At 45.7% G+C, this 15,839-nt stretch overlaps 1 protein-coding gene across 1 annotated transcript; it reads left to right on the top strand.

The window, feature by feature from the left end:
* Positions 1–1,268: 1,268 nt before the first annotated feature.
* Positions 1,269–12,193, top strand: sema3aa (sema domain, immunoglobulin domain (Ig), short basic domain, secreted, (semaphorin) 3Aa). The gene is made up of 7 exons (XM_084162227.1): positions 1,269–1,448; positions 1,821–2,040; positions 2,466–2,557; positions 2,794–2,993; positions 8,056–8,123; positions 8,357–8,502; positions 8,785–12,193. The coding sequence occupies exons 1-7, from the start codon at positions 1,332–1,334 to the stop codon at positions 9,598–9,600; spliced, it is 1,659 nt and encodes a 552-aa protein (XP_084018353.1). The 5' UTR covers positions 1,269–1,331; the 3' UTR covers positions 9,601–12,193.
* Positions 12,194–15,839: the final 3,646 nt, after the last annotated feature.

Raw genomic sequence — 15,839 nt, 5'->3', positions numbered from 1 at the left:
ATATTTGTGAGGTTGAACACCCCTGTTATAAATGTAACATTATATTTATCGTTATCGCATCAGTTCAGACAATTTATCAGGATAATCTGATACTATTCTCTATATAGTGCAGTGCACTACTTTACCCAAGGGACAGGGGAATATGGTTATGTACCCTAAACTACTGTATGTCCATAAATAATCAGTATTATGTGCATTTAGTCAAGTAAAAGGAATTATTTTATATTTTATTGGTAGTATATGGATTTGTTTGAATTCATTCTAGAGGAATTTTTATTGTCTTGAATAATTTCTTGGAAATTATTTCTGTTTAGCCCTACAATTCACACGGATACACTTTACCACTTGGAATACATGATGGAATTGTCCATTGGAATACCTACAGTGGTGGAATACTGCAACACAGAATTCCGATCATTCCCTCCAACTGTATTCCATTAGCAGTGAATTATGGTCTCCGCTCGTTGGTAACCGGCCTAAATTCCTGTCCATTCTCTGGAAGCTGGATTCTATCACAGCCATGTTTCTAAACCGTCATCCTCTCCATTAAATTATGACAACATTCTTCCTGGTCTGTCTGTTGTATGTCAAGTTGAGCTTTGATTCTGTCTACTCCTGAGTGGCGCAGTGGTCTAAGGCACTGCATCGCAGTGCTAACTGTGCCACTAGAGATCCTGGCTCTGTCGCAGCCGGCCGCAACCGGGAGACTCATGGGCGGCGCACAATTGGCCCAGCGTCGTCCAGGGTAGGGGGGGGAATGGCCGGCAGGGGTGTAGCTCAGTTGATAGAGCATGGCGTTTGCAATACCAGGGTTGTGGGTTTGATTCCCACGGGGGGCAAGTATAAAAAAAAAAAGTATGTATTCACTAACTGTAAGTCGCTCTGGATAAGAGCGTCTGCTAAATGACTAAAATGTAAATGTAAATGTATTCTAGTACAGCTTTAATATCAGGCCTGCATTTGTTATTGTCTTGTGATGGTGATGGGTCTCACTGTCTTTTTCTCCCACTCTCTATGTATTTTCCTCTCTCTCTCTATGTCTCTCTCTCTCTCTCTCTCTCTCTCTCTCTCTCTCTGTCTCTCTCTGTCTGTCTCTGTCCTCTCGCCTCTGTCTCTGTCTCTCGTCTCTCTCTCTCTCTCTTCTCTCTGTCTGTCTCTGTCTCTGCCTCTCTCTCTCTCTCTCTCTCTCTCTCTCTCTCTCTCTCTCTCTCTCTCTCTCTCTCTCTCTCTCTCTCTCTCTCTCTCTCTCTCTCTCTCTCTCTCTCTCTCTCTCTACCTCTCTACCTCCCTACACCCTCTACAGTAACATATTCAAAGGCTCAGCAGTGTGTATGTACAACATGGCAGACATCCGGAGGGTCTTCCTGGGTCCCTATGCCCACAGAGATGGGCCCAACTACCAGTGGGTACCCTTCCAGGGGAGGGTGCCCTACCCCCGCCCTGGCACGGTAAGTCATAGGGGGGTCATATGGGGGTTATGACAAGTTATAGCACCTCATAGCTGCTACTTAGAAGCGAATAGGCAAATACAAGTAATTCACAACTGATACTTAGAACCTATATTTAGGTATGGAAGTAGCAAGTGACTGATGCCACACATAGCAAGTTTTATAGAAGTAATGAATATCAATAGTTATAGCAAGGTAACATGTGACTTATGAAAGGGAAACGTAACATTAGTATTCATCACAATAACCTCAATAACCATATTTCCTACTTATTATAACATGGCACAACATGAAATACATATGACTTCAGTTCCAGACCCATAGATGTATTAAAACTGACTTGTTAACTCTATAACCTCTTATTCTTCATAGTGCCCCAGCAAAACGTTTGGGGGCTTTGACTCCACCAAGGACCTCCCTGATGATGTGATCACCTTCGCGCGGGGCCACCCGGCCATGTTTAACCCTGTGCACCCCATCGGGGGTCGTCCAATCGTGGTGCGGACCGACGTGGACTACCAGTTCTCCCAGCTAGTGGTGGATAAGGTGGAGGCAGAGGACGGACAGTACGACGTCATGTTCATCGGAACAGGTCAATGAGATACGATTTATTTATTTTTAGATAATACTTTTTTATTAAAACTGGTTGAATGCTACATGAAAAAAGGTACATGTTTTTTTTTAAAGTGTTGATACGCCTAAGGGAATTGATGATTTGTGCTCAAGGTTGTTATGCTGCATGAGCGCAAAAACCAAGCAAATGTCACCTTGAAATGCATTGAAGTAGAACTAAGATTAATTATGTGTTCTCTCCATTGGAATATTATATGAAGTATGTAAGGGACAACTGAAATGAAAAGTGTAATTTTACAGTACAAGGATGTCTAGAATATGCTAATTCATACATAATAAAAGCTAGATGTTGACATATGTTTCCTGTTCTAGACCTGGGCACAGTCCTGAAGGTGGTTAGGGTCAGATAGATAACTAGATACTGATGTATGTTTCCTGTTCTAGACCTGGGCACAGTCCTGAAGGTGGTTACCATCCCAAGAGAGAGCTGGCATGACCTGGAAGAGGTGGTCCTGGAGGAGATGACCGTGTTCAGGGTACGGTCACACACTGGGAAACTGGTTAAGGTTATAATTGATTGCATTTATATGGCAAATATTCAAGGAAGTCTGATAGAACACCTGTAATTTTGTTGGGAAGGGAAGCTAGGGTACATGGTCAATATCTAGCTCTGAAATAAAAAGGAGGAGTGGGGAAATCCCATTGGGAGTTATGAGGGGGGTGTCTAAATGAATCAGAGTGTTATATCTGCTCTAACTGTGTCTTTCTGCAGGAGTCCACCCCCATCACGGCAATGGAGCTTTCCACCAAACAGCAACAGCTGTACCTGGGCTCGGCGCTGGGCGTTTCCCAGATGCCTTTGCACCGATGTGAGGTGTACGGGAAGGCTTGCGCTGAGTGCTGTCTGGCCCGCGACCCCTACTGCGCCTGGGACGGAACAGAGTGCTCCCGTTACTTCCCTACCGCCAAGAGGTAGGAACACACACACAGACATTTGCGTACGCGTGCACACACACAAATATGAATGCAGAAAAGCAGAATGAGGGTCTGCCTAGGCTTGAAGTAGTAGGAGGCTGGTTCGTAAACGTAAAGTACCGAAGTATGAACACACACACACACACACAGAAAGACAGACAGAAAAGTACGTATGCATACACATATACGCACAGGATCCACATGCAAGCATTTACGCCCATACAGTGAGGGAAAAAAGTATTTGATCCCCTGCTGATTTTGTACGTTTGCCCACTGACAAAGAAATGATCAGTCTATAATTTTAATGGTAGGTTTATTTGAACAGTGAGAGACAGAATAACAACAAGAAAATCCAGGAAAACGCATGTAAAAAATGTTATAAATTGATTTGCATTTTAATGAGGGAAATAAGTATTTGACCCCCTCTCAATCAGAAAGATTTCTGGCTCCCAGGTGTCTTTTATACAGGTAACGAGCTGAGATTAGGAGCACACTCTTAAAGGGAGTGCTCCTAATCTCAGCTTGTTACCTGTATAAAAGACACCTGTCCACAGAAGCAATCAATCAATCAGATTCCAAACTCTCCACCATGGCCAAGACCAAAGAGCTCTCCAAGGATGTCAGGGACAAGATTGTAGACCTACACAAGGCTGGAATGGGCTACAAGACCATCGCCAAGCAGCTTGGTGAGAAGGTGACAACAGTTGGTGCGATTATTCGCAAATGGAAGAAACCAAAATAACTATCAATCTCCCTCGGCCTGGGGCTCCATGCAAGATCTCACCTCATGGAGTTGCAATGATTATGAGAACGGTGAGGAATCAGCCCAGAACTACACGGGAGGATCTTGTCAATGATATCAAGGCAGCTGGGACCATAGTCACCAAGAAAACAATTGGTAACACACTACGCCGTGAAGGACTGAAATCCTGCAGCGCCCGCAAGGTCCCCCTGCTCAAGAAAGCACATATACAGGGCCGTCTGAAGTTTACCAATGAACATCTGAATGATTCAGAGGAGAACTGGGTGAAAGTGTTGTGGTCAGATGAGACCAAAATCGAGCTCTTTGCCATCAACTCAACTCGCCGTGTTTGGAGGAGGAAGAAGGCTGCCTATGACCCCAAGAACACCATCTCCACCGTCAAACATGGAGGTGGAAACATTATGCTTTGGGGGTGTTTTTCTGCTAAGGGGACAGGACAACTTCACCGCATCAAAGGGACGATGGACGGGGCCATGCACCGTCAAATCTTGGGTGAGAACCTCCTTCCCTCAGCCAGGGCATTGAAAATGGGTCGTGGATGGGTATTCCAGCATGACAATGACCCAAAACACACGGCAAAGGAGTGGCTCAATAAGAAGCACATTAAGGTCCTGGAGTGGCCTAGCCAGTCTCCAGACCTTAATCCCAGGTTCGAGTTACCAAACATCAGCCTCGAAACCTTAATGACTTAGAGAAGATCTGCAAAAGAGGAGTGGGACAAAATCCCTCCTGAGATGTGTGCAAACCTGGTGGCCAACTACAAGAAACGTCTGACCTCTGTGACTGCCAACAAGGGTTTTGCCACCAATTACTAAGTCATGTTTTGCAGAGGGGGTCAAATACTTATTTCCCTAATTAAAATGCAAATCAATTTATAACATTTTTGACATGCGTTTTTCTGGATTTTTTTGTTGTTATTCTGTCTCTCACTGTTCAAATAAACCTACCATTAAAATTATAGACTGATCATTTCTTTGTCAGTGGGCAAACGTACAAAATCAACAGGGGATCAAATACTTTTTTCCCTCACTGTATATCACATACAGTACATACACTGGTACACTCATTCACTGGTACACACATACACTGGTACACACATACACTGGTACACACATTCACTGGTACACACATACACTGGTACACACATACACTGGTACACACATACACTGGTACACACATTCACTGGTACACACATACACTGGTACACACATACACTGGTACACACATACACTGGTACACACATTCACTGGTACACACATTCCATTTGAGTGATTGTTGTGCATTCCACAGCTCAGGGGTAAAAACATGCTTCCCCACACACACAGTCCTAGCCAGTAGCAGTGTTAGAACCACTTCACTCTACAGCCAAGAGTTATAAAAAACCCACATAGCCACACACACACACACACACACACACACACACAAACAAACACACACACACCAAATGATAGGCCAACAGGAGCTGTCTGACTTCTTCACCCCGCCAGCCGAGCGGTATGAACAAACACAACCTCAAATGACCTTCTCCTCCATCCAGCAGGATTAGCCTGACCACTACCAGCCCTCCACCTCCTTCCAGCACAACTCTCCATTAAAAACATAAAACTGACCTAAGATCAGCATCTACACTAGGGAAGCATGAGAGAATTGAAATGTTGTCCAACTTTACTATAGGTCCTCAGACTATCAGCATCAGAAGTAAGGCTGTAGACAGGCAGGGAGGCCGAGGGGTGGCGGCTCACCCTTGGTCAGGGCTGCTGGGGAGCTCCAGACTAGCAGCATCACAGGGAGGCCGAGGGGTGGCGGCTCACCCTTGGTCAGGGCTGCTGGGGAGCTCCAGACTAGCAGCATCACAGGGAGGCCGAGGGGTGGCGGCTCACCCTTGGTCAGGGCTGCTGGGGTGCTCCTGACTAGCAGTATCACAGGGAGGCCGAGGGGTGGTGGCTCACCCTTGGTCAGGGCTGCTGGGGGCGCTCCAGACTAGCAGCATCACAGGGAGGCCGAGGGGTGGTGGCTCACCCTTGGTCAGGGCTGCTGGGGGCGCTCCAGACTAGCAGCATCACAGGGAGGCCGAGGGGTGGTGGCTCACCCTTGGTCAGGGCTGCTGGGGCGCTCCAGACTAGCAGCATCACAGGGAGGCCGAGGGGTGGTGGCTCACCCTTGGTCAGGGCTGCTGGGGGCGCTCCAGACTAGCAGCATCACAGGGAGGCCGAGGGGTGGTGGCTCACCCTTGGTCAGGGCTGCTGGGGCGCTCCAGTACTCTCCAAATATTTTCTTCTCCAGCCCAAGCTAAATGAGAACCAGACGTCTGGGCTTGGCTCAGCAGGCACTCGGACTGCCTTGCACGTGTTCAGACAGCCAAAGACAGGAATGCTTGGGAGGAAATGTAGGAAGAATTGTAGAGTGTGTGTGTGTGTGTGTGTCTTGGGTAGGAGCAGGGTGTGTGTATTTGGGGGATGTATGCATGTGTGAGTGTATTTATGTGTGTTGGGGTGGGTAAATGGGTGTGTGCGCATGTTGTTTATATTTGTATGTGTGGGTGGATGGGTTGTGTGAGTTTTTGCATGAGTGTGTGTGTTTGTGAAAGCGAGAAAGAAAGAGAGAGAGAGAAGAGACCATCCAATACAGGAATAATCAGCCTAAACCAAACCTCCCTCCCTCCCTCTAACTCCACCCCTCGCTCATTCCTCTATCGCTCCAACTGTTTCACCTTTAAAACTCCAAACCCACTCTCTATTTCCCTCTCCCCTGCCTCTCTCTCTCTCTCTCTCTCTCTCTCTCAATTCATATATCTATCTATCTATCTATCTATCTATCTATCTATCTATCTATCTATCTATCTATCTATCTCTATCTCTATCTCTATCTCTCTCTATCTCTCTCTCTCTCTCTCTCTCTCTCTCTCTCTCTCTCTCTCTCTCTCTCTCTCTCTCTCTCTCTCATCTCTCTCTCTCTCTCTCTCTCTCTCTCTCTCATCTCTCTCTCTCTCTCTCTCTCTCTCTCTCTCTCCTCTCTCTCTCTCTCTCTCTCTCTCTCTCTCTCTCTCTCTCTCTCTCTCTCTCTCTCTCTCTCTCTCTCTCTCTCTCTCTCTCTCTCTCTCTCTCTCTCTCTCTCTCTCTCTCTCTCTCTCTCTCTCTCTCTCTCTCTCTCTCTCTCATCTCTCTCTCTCTCTCTCTCTCTCTCTCTCTCTCTCTCTCTCTCTCTCTCGCCTCACTCTTATAAATGTCCTGTATGGTTAAGGAACCCCTGACACGAGACCTAGAGACCTCCACCTTTGGCTGTGCTCCCCTCTCTCCCCTTTGATTTTTACGACACGTCAGAGCATATGATCTTAGTGGTGTGAACCAGGGAACCATAGAACCAGGGAACACATAGGGAGCACAGGGAGGCAGGTTATCTGTCAGCCAGTACAAAGCCAGGTTGTGAAAACGTCCACAACACAGCTGTAAAAACCGGGCTTATAACATGACTCGGACACGCAATCGGCACGAACATGTACATGGAGCTCACACATGCACACACATGCATACGCATACACACACACACACACACACACACACACACACACACACACACACACACACACACACACACCACACACACACACAAACACACGCACACTGTACGGACTAACGAGCATTTCAAGTCGTGGAGGACCTAGTCAGGATCTTTATAGGGGATTTCAAGGCCCAGGCTAAATGTGTTTCATAATGTTTAGTAATGACGTCCTGAACGATGAATCACAATGAATCATTCCTTTAATTGGAGCAAAAGGTTGACATGTTTTTAAATGTGATTTTCTCTCCTTTTTTATTTCTTCCACCCACTCAATAGCATTAGACATAACAGAGGACTGATGGTGAAATTAACAGTTCTACTCTGTTCTTCAGTTGTACTGCAGAAATGTGTTAGCTGTGCCACTGGTCAAGATTGCCCTCTAGTGGTATAAACGTCACAGTACAAAGAGCCCCGACTCGATGGAACTGGGGAGTGAAATAAGTCTGAGGAAATATAGAGCAGTGAGTGGCCTGACCAACACAAATAGGTGTTATGTTATATATGTTGTGTGTGAGGGAAGTTTATTAACTCATTGGCAACACAATATAACATTTGATTGTTTCTATGGCCCTGTGTGGCTCAGTTGGTAGAGTGTGGTGCTTGCAACACTTGGGTTGTGGGTTTGATACCCAAAGGGGACCAGTACAAAGATGTATGCACGCACTACTGTAAGTTGCTCTGAAGAAGAGCGTCTGCTAAATGACTCAAATGTAAATGTATTCTTTTGTTGTTTCATAGGAGAACAAGACGCCAGGACATCAGGAATGGAGATCCACTCTCCCAGTGCTCTGACCTGCAGCATCATGGTACAAACGCTTTTTATATTTGTATTTTACGCTTTCTATTTCATACACACACATGTGCGTGCAGACATGCAACCTTCACCCCCATACACACGTGTGCCCACATAAAACCCATACATGCACCACCCTCCCCCTACACACCCACCACACACCACACACACACACACACACACATTAACACACACGCACGCACACTGTAGTGTCTCTCTTGTAACCCTATCCCTGCGTCTGTGTAGATGACGTAGACGGGCTGGGTCATGTGGAGGACAGGAGTGTGTACGGAGTGGAGAACAGCAGCATGTTCCTGGAGTGTAGTCCCAAGTCCCAGAGAGCCCTCATCTACTGGCAGCTCCAGAGACCCAACGAGGACCGCAAACAGGAGGTGGGTACACACACACACACACACCGCATGTAAGATGTGTCCTGTTCACGATCATTCTCAACAACTTCCCAATCATTTTCAATAACTTTGCAATCACACTAAACATTCATTAACGATTACCCATTCTCAGTGTTTACATGAAAATGAAGTCGTGTGAAATTGCTTCAGTTTGCCATGCACTCAAATGCAATCATATAGAATGGATATTGAATATCTCTATCTCCCTCATCCCCCTCCCTTTCCTCCCCTCCCCCTCGTTTCGTTCTCCATCTCTCTCTCCAGATCAAGTCGGAGGACAGGGTGATCCGCACGGAGCAGGGCCTGCTCATCCGCACTCTCACCCAGGCCGACTCGGGCGTCTACACCTGCCACGCTGTGGAGCACGGCTTCATCCAGCCCCTCCTCCGCCTCTCCCTCCAGGTCATCCCCACACAGAGGCTGGGTGAGCTGCTGCCCGGTGGGCCTCTTAGTGGAGCTGGAGGGTCTGGTGGTGCAGGTGGGCCTGCTGGTGCAGGTCACTCGACAAAACACAAGCTGTGGTATAGGGATTTCCTCTCCCTCCTGGACCACCCTGACCTGAACAGCGTGGAGGAGTTCTGCGAGCGCGTGTGGCGGAAGGAGCGCAAACAGCGGCGCCTGAAAATCCCCACTATCACCACCAATGGCCAAAGTCTGGATAGGCTTGACGGCGGAGCTCCAAGCTCAGGCCTAAAGCCTAAAAGTAGTCCTCTTGGCGCAGGTGCACCCAATGCCCAGAAGCAGAAGAGTGGGTCTCCTACGGTGCAGCAGCAGAGCAAAGAGGGGAGCCCCCGGAGCACGAACACCCAGAAGGTGCAACTCCATGCGGGTACGCTGACCCAGGCCCAGCCCCCTAAAAACAACAACCAGAATGGCCAGAACTCTCAGGCTACACCCAACGTCCAGAGCCCCCAGAAGGGCCAAGGCGCCCTGGGGGGAAACCTGGGGGGGACCCAGGTGCCTGGTGGGGGGGCCAGAGGTGGACCCCAGCACACGGCCAAGTGGAGGCGGATGCAGGAGAACAAGAAGGGGCGAAACAGGAGGACCCACGAGCAACAGAGACCCCCGCGGAGTGTCTGAGACGACCACAGCAACACACACACATGCGCGGACATACACACACTTACGCACATACTGTTAAAATATAGACTTGCTATTCCATAAAGATATACTGTAGGAACACACATAATGCAGTACAGTCATGGACATATGCTCATACACACATAATATGTAGACAGAGAAAGACCGTCCCAATGGAATGCTCTTATACATACACATAAAGCGCACGCACACACACACACACACACACGCGCGCACGCGCACACACACACACACACACACACACACACACACACACACACACACACACACACACTGCAAATACCCTGTGAAGACTTGGAGAAGACTGGCGACTAAAAGGACGTAATGGACTGAGACTAAACTGGAATCGTATACGTACTGTACCTGCTAACCATGTGGATATACTGGCCCAGGGTGTACAATGTGAGGAACTGTATATTCCAGGTCCGTGTTGCAAGGGGGACCGAGTTGCCTGGCGGACACATAGCCCTCCTGTACATATGCTACTTCCTTATAGGACTGGGTTCAAAAACATTTATTTTCAGTGAGGATGATACATGTTACATGTACACACCTCTGGACAAGTTTGGACAATGGCCTAATGCATGGACACAGGACATTTCAGAAGGGATTGAGACTTTAAAGTTCAGTAGGGACGTCCGTTAGTGCAGCTACTGGCCTTGTTGACATGCACATGAGAGAAGGAAGAGGATGCCCACTATATAGAGACTGGAAGAACTATAAGGATAAGGAATCATTTGTCCAGTCGATTGCAAACTACAACAGAAATAAATCAAAAGAAGAACAGTCATTTTCGGAGAGTGAACTGCAATTCCCACAATACAGTTTGTCGGCTCAACTTTGTTCAATTGATTCGATTCACAATGACTCTCATGAATGAGCACTTTGGGCTTGTACATAGAGCTTGACTGTCTTATAGGTCAAACAGATGGGGCACAGTTAGCTGGTTGACAATCCACAACGATGCCCCCCATATTGTTTGTAGTTCAATAACAGAATTATTCAATATAAAACGACAAAATCCACAATAGCCTGTGGTCTGTGCAACAAAGTCAAGCTTCTCTTCCTCCCAAGGCTTGAAAAGCATCATGCATGTCGTAGTCAATCGATGTTCATGATTTGAATAAGCTATTTCTCGCCAGTTACTTGCTATGTAATTTGAACAAAGTTTTTTTTTACGTTAAAGGAGTCCTATAAAAAGAAAAATACATTTATTGTTTTTATTTGCTATTTACTTTTCTCACTCTGCCTACAAACCACTGCATCCCTGTCAGGGTAAACAATTATGTAGTAGAATTTTTGACCTACCCCTTTAAGTTATTTTTGTTTCTTTGCTCTTTTTCCTGGAGTTTGCTGCATGTGAACTTATAATTCCAGTCATATGTTCGTGCTCAGTCTGGAAAGCAGACTGCCTATTGATCCTGTACATATACACACAACAACAAAACTACTCTTTATGTATGTAAATATATACAACCAGAACACCACTTGATTATTTATTTCTCATTGTTTTGTGAAAGGGTTGCATTTATTTTTGATATTCTGGTATTTTGGCTCATCAATAATCAAGAAAAAAAACTGCGACACGTTGAGAAACACAGATGGACCAATGAGGACGGACTTCCTCTGTCAAGGACTCTGTCAAGGAAACACAGATGGACCAATGAGGATGGACTTCCTCTGTCAAGAGTGGGAGCAGGGGGTTGTTGTGTGTTTTATAGTATCCAGACTGAGAGCCTTCAGAATGATAAGCACAAGTTTCTCCTGCCCTCTTCTTCTACGTGTCTGTCCCTTCTGCTCTTTTCGGAAATGGGTGATTTTTCTACCCAGGAGGTTTTTCTGTTGGAGTTTGGAACCCCATACACTTTCATTCGCTCATCCCAAATACTCATTGTATGTAAGATAATACTACCCAAAACCTGACAAACATTAGCTGTGAATTTCTATGTAAGAACTAGTAAGGAAAACATTAAAATCTAAACCTAATCTGAGGAGAAGACGCTGAGTTAAAGCTGCATGTGAACACTACCTAAGTGCATCTTTTCTATTGTCTCTAGATGTTTCCTGTGAGAGGTAAAAGTCCTATAGGCAAGATGCGTAAGAGAGATGTGAATATTCTTCCTTTTTGCCAAAACAAAGATGCCAAAACATGTACCAGGGGTGTATTCACTAGGAACCAAACAGAAGCAAACAGGCCAAAACGGGGAGGGACTAGCCTGAACTTGTCCAATAAGAAACGCACAATTTTGTTGCAAATCGTTTTCTGTAGCAAAACGTTTTGCTATGGTGTCTGCTAATGAATACACCCCAGTAATGTTACTCCAACCCCAAAACTTGTATTAAGACCTTAAACTTTTCATACAACAATGTGTTTCCCCCTCAGTATACAACAAGAGTGATGTGTCAATGCAATAATGGACAGCAGATAGCAAGGTTTCCCAGGGGTTTGCGGTATGTTTCCAGTCTCTCACGGTGTGTAGGGTGGACGAGGAGAGAAGCGATACCACTGCTGTAATATGGTTCTTCCTGGCATGCGTTCAGTTGTCTAATTAAACATTTCCTGTAAAACCTAGCCTTGTTGTTGTTTTTTGTAACCTCTGTCCAGTTATATATGGTACTGTATGATGCATGTTAATCTGAGTTGACAAAATGTATTTTGTTTGTGTTGTACAGTCATTTCAAATTGTACCATTTTATCATATTTAGTCACAGGTGGGCCTGGGAGGAATCAGTCAGTTTGCATGCTCAAACACACAGATAAAAGGTTGAGCTGATGAAAAACAGATTTTTTACTGGAATTATATTATGGTGAATTATATTATATCTTCTTGAAAAAAGGTTTGTAAAAATACATTCCAATAGACAGTGAAGCCTACTCCTTCACCAGGGGAGACCATCTGAACTCAGACCAGCCCAATTGAAGAAGGTGTGACTCAGTTCTAAGGTACAGTATGTGCTGAATCACAATGGCTGCAGAGGCAGCCCAATTCTGATATTATTGGCTAAAGATCTGATTGATTAAAAGACCAATTAGTGGCAATAGATCAGAATTGGGCTGCCTGTGTAAACACATCCTTAGTAGGCTCTCAGTGGTGAGTATAGTAAATAGTGAAGTAGAATCACAAGCTCTCTGTCCACATCCTTCAGTGGGTTGACCACTGCTCCCATAGAGAGATTTCATTGACTAAAGGCAGGAATGATGTGTTAAAAAACGATAATTGATATGTTATACTGTATGTCAGGCATTCCTTGTCGATAAAAACACATGAATAATGAAACTGGAGGTTAATGTTTCGGTTTAGCCACAAGAGTTCGCTATTCTCTGGCCCAATAGATTTCCATGTCTACCTAGCTTTTCAGGGGTTACATTTTAGCTGTTGTCATTCTAGTTCACATGTCTCAAACCCGTTCCACGGAGGGCCGAGTGTCTGCGTGTTTTCACTCCTCCCTTGTACTTGATTGATTAATTAAGGTCACTAATTAGCAAGGAACTCCCCTCACCTGGTTGTCTAGGTCTTAATTGAAAGGAAAAACCAAACACCAACAGACACTAGGCCCTCCATGGAATGAATTTAACACCCCTGTTCTAACACTTTAGGTAGTAGTCTAAGTTCCCTGTATATCAATTATGTGACTGGAATGCAATGACCATCAGCTGTTTATGTTCATCAGCTACAATGTCTTGCACTGTGTTGTAACCTATGTCTATAGTGTGTACGTTTACACTGGTGTGCAGCCACAGGCAGTTGCCAGTTATCACACTGCCACTAAAGGCCTTAGTGAGGTTGTCATCTACACTATAATTGGGCCTACAGTGGTGCTGTGTGTTACCTAAAATAGTGCTCTACCACTGAATCCCTGCAGGTACCTTAAAAGGTTCTCTACCACTCTCTGCGTGGGCACAAACTCCCTGAACCCTCTGACACACACACACAAACACACACATAGACACACTCAGACGGTGCAGCCATCCAGTCACACAGAGAGTGTGTGTGTGGAAACCTCAGTTTAACTGATGAGAGCAGTACAATCTATGTTCCCAAGTGTCACAAACGTGTAGTGAATTCACAGGGTTCGTTACCATGGGTACTGCCCCGAGAGCACAAGGGCTGTAGGTGTGTGTGTGTGCGTGTGCGTACGTGCATGCACACACCTTTGGAATGGTGTGATATGTGACTACCAATGATAGACAACACACTACAGTATACATTATTTGTATCCCTTTGTATAAAGACAGTTTAAACACAGGGTTTATTATGTCATTGACATTGCAGTGACTGCTCTCTTCGGGTGCATCACAATAGTCTAAAGTAGCTTCCTCCTCTCGTCTCTTCTTCATCTGAAAACAGATTGAAAGCAATATGGTGGATGCCAATAGAGGAAACAAGGAGAGGAACCCATTTTTTACTACTGAGATGAACTCCTAGATTCCTCAAAGCAGAGGCACCCACTTCCTCACTGCTTGAAACATCGGTGGTGTTCCAGGTTGTCTTTTTTGCAGTTGTATTGCGCTAATCATCAGGGGCTGTATGTATCAAGAATCTCAGAGTAGGAGTGCTGATCTAGGATCAGGTCCCCCCTGTCCATATAATCGTACTCATTATAATCTAAAAAGCAAAACTGATCCTATATCAGCCACTCTGAGACGCTTGATACATACAACCTCAGATCTCAGGATGTCTCAGGAATCCCATTAGTGACACAGAAATTCTCGGAAACGTGCAGCACGACTTCAAAAACATCAACCTGGAACGTGACCATGATATAATATGATAATATGATAACTGAGTGAGAATGACTAACAAAATCAATGGGGCCCCCTGGAGGTCAGGTATTCGGCCATGATTACTACAAGTTTAGATAGCTGGCTGGACTAACTACCAATCTATAAATTGTTACCTGACATGGCTAATTGAGTGACATAACAAGAGAAACACTGCTGATGCACGACCAAATTTAGAAATTGCATCTGGTGTATTCTACTATTATAACTCTCAATAGTAAGTTGAGACCCCGTCTGAGTCACCCCCCAAAAAAATTAAAGTGTATATATGTGTGTATGTGACATCTGTGATTGTCTCTGATGTGTGTGTGTGTGTGTGTTTGTCTTCTATTTGTGTGTGTGTCTCCCAGTCTCCTCACGACTCCCAGATTGGACTCTTCAGAAGCTCTGACTCACACTCGTTCCCCAGCCTAGGAGTGGGCCCCAGGGATTCTGGAAAAATCAACTCTGTCAGCAGGGAGAGGAGATTCAGGTCTGTGACCAGACAGCGCTCACACAGACCTACTTAAATCTCTCTCTCTCTCCCTCCCTCTCTCTCTCTCTCTCTCTCTCTCTCTCTCTCTCTCTCTCTCTCTCTCTCTCTCTCTCTCTCTCTCTCTCTCTCTCACACTGCCTTCTATCTCTCTCTCTCCCTCTCTAGCTCTCTCTCCCTCTCTCTCTCGCTCTCTTGCTGCCTTCTATCTATCTCTCTCTCTCTCTCTCTCTCTCTCTCTCTAGCTTTCTCTCTCTCCCTCTCTCTCGCTCTCTTGCTGCCTTCTATCTCTCTCTCTCTCTCTGTCTCTCTCTCTCTAGCTTTCTCTCTCTCCCTCTCTCTCTCTCGCTCTCTTGCTGCCTTCTATCTCTCTCTCTCTCTCTCTCTCTCTCTCTCTCTCTCTCTCTCTCTCTCTCTCTCTCTCTCTCGTTGCCTCTAGCTCTCTCTCTCACTCACTCCCTCTAGCTCTCTCTCCCTCCCTCTCTAGCTCTCTCTCTCTCTCTCTCTCTTGCTGCCTTCTATCTGTCTTCTTCTTCTCTCTGCCTCGTTCTCTTTCTCTCTATGTATTTATTTCTGTCCTCTCTCTCTTCACTCTGATTTATTTATATTTATTCAATTCCCTCTCCATCCCATGCTTTCTCTAATCACCTCTTCATCATCTCTTCTCCTCTCCATCCCTCAACATCTGTACCAAGCTGAACCCTATTCTCTCTTTATACCCCAGTTGACCCACAACTTAGCATAAGGCTAATGTTAAGCACAGTGTAAAACAATGATACCTAGAGTCTGTTCTTGAGTACACACTGGAAATACAGCCACACACACACACAGATGTGGGATTTCCAACCCTCACTCACTCCAGAGTTACGACCCCTCAGGCAGCAGGGGTCCACAGATGCCATGGCAACACTTGACTCTTGAAGGGGTTGATTTGCAGAAAACCCCAGTTACAGAGAAGTCACT

Source organism: Coregonus lavaretus (assembly GCF_964263955.1).
Source record: "Coregonus lavaretus genome assembly, chromosome: 5".
NCBI classification, from domain to species: domain Eukaryota; kingdom Metazoa; phylum Chordata; class Actinopteri; order Salmoniformes; family Salmonidae; genus Coregonus; species Coregonus lavaretus.
The sequence above is the reverse complement of the archived record's forward strand: the minus strand, read 5'-3'. Positions and strand labels throughout refer to the sequence as shown.

What these genes read in the sequence shown, in the direction of transcription:
- sema3aa (XM_084162227.1), top strand. Translation starts at nt 1,332, where the DNA reads ATGTACAACATGGCAGACATCCGGAGGGTCTTCCTGGGTCCCTATGCC. An exon ending in TACTTCCCTACCGCCAAGAG is followed by an intron (nt 2,994 to 8,055) that starts GTAGGAACACAC and finishes GTTGTTTCATAG; the next exon opens with GAGAACAAGACGCCAGGACA. An exon ending in ACGAGGACCGCAAACAGGAG is followed by an intron (nt 8,503 to 8,784) that starts GTGGGTACACAC and finishes CTCTCTCTCCAG; the next exon opens with ATCAAGTCGGAGGACAGGGT.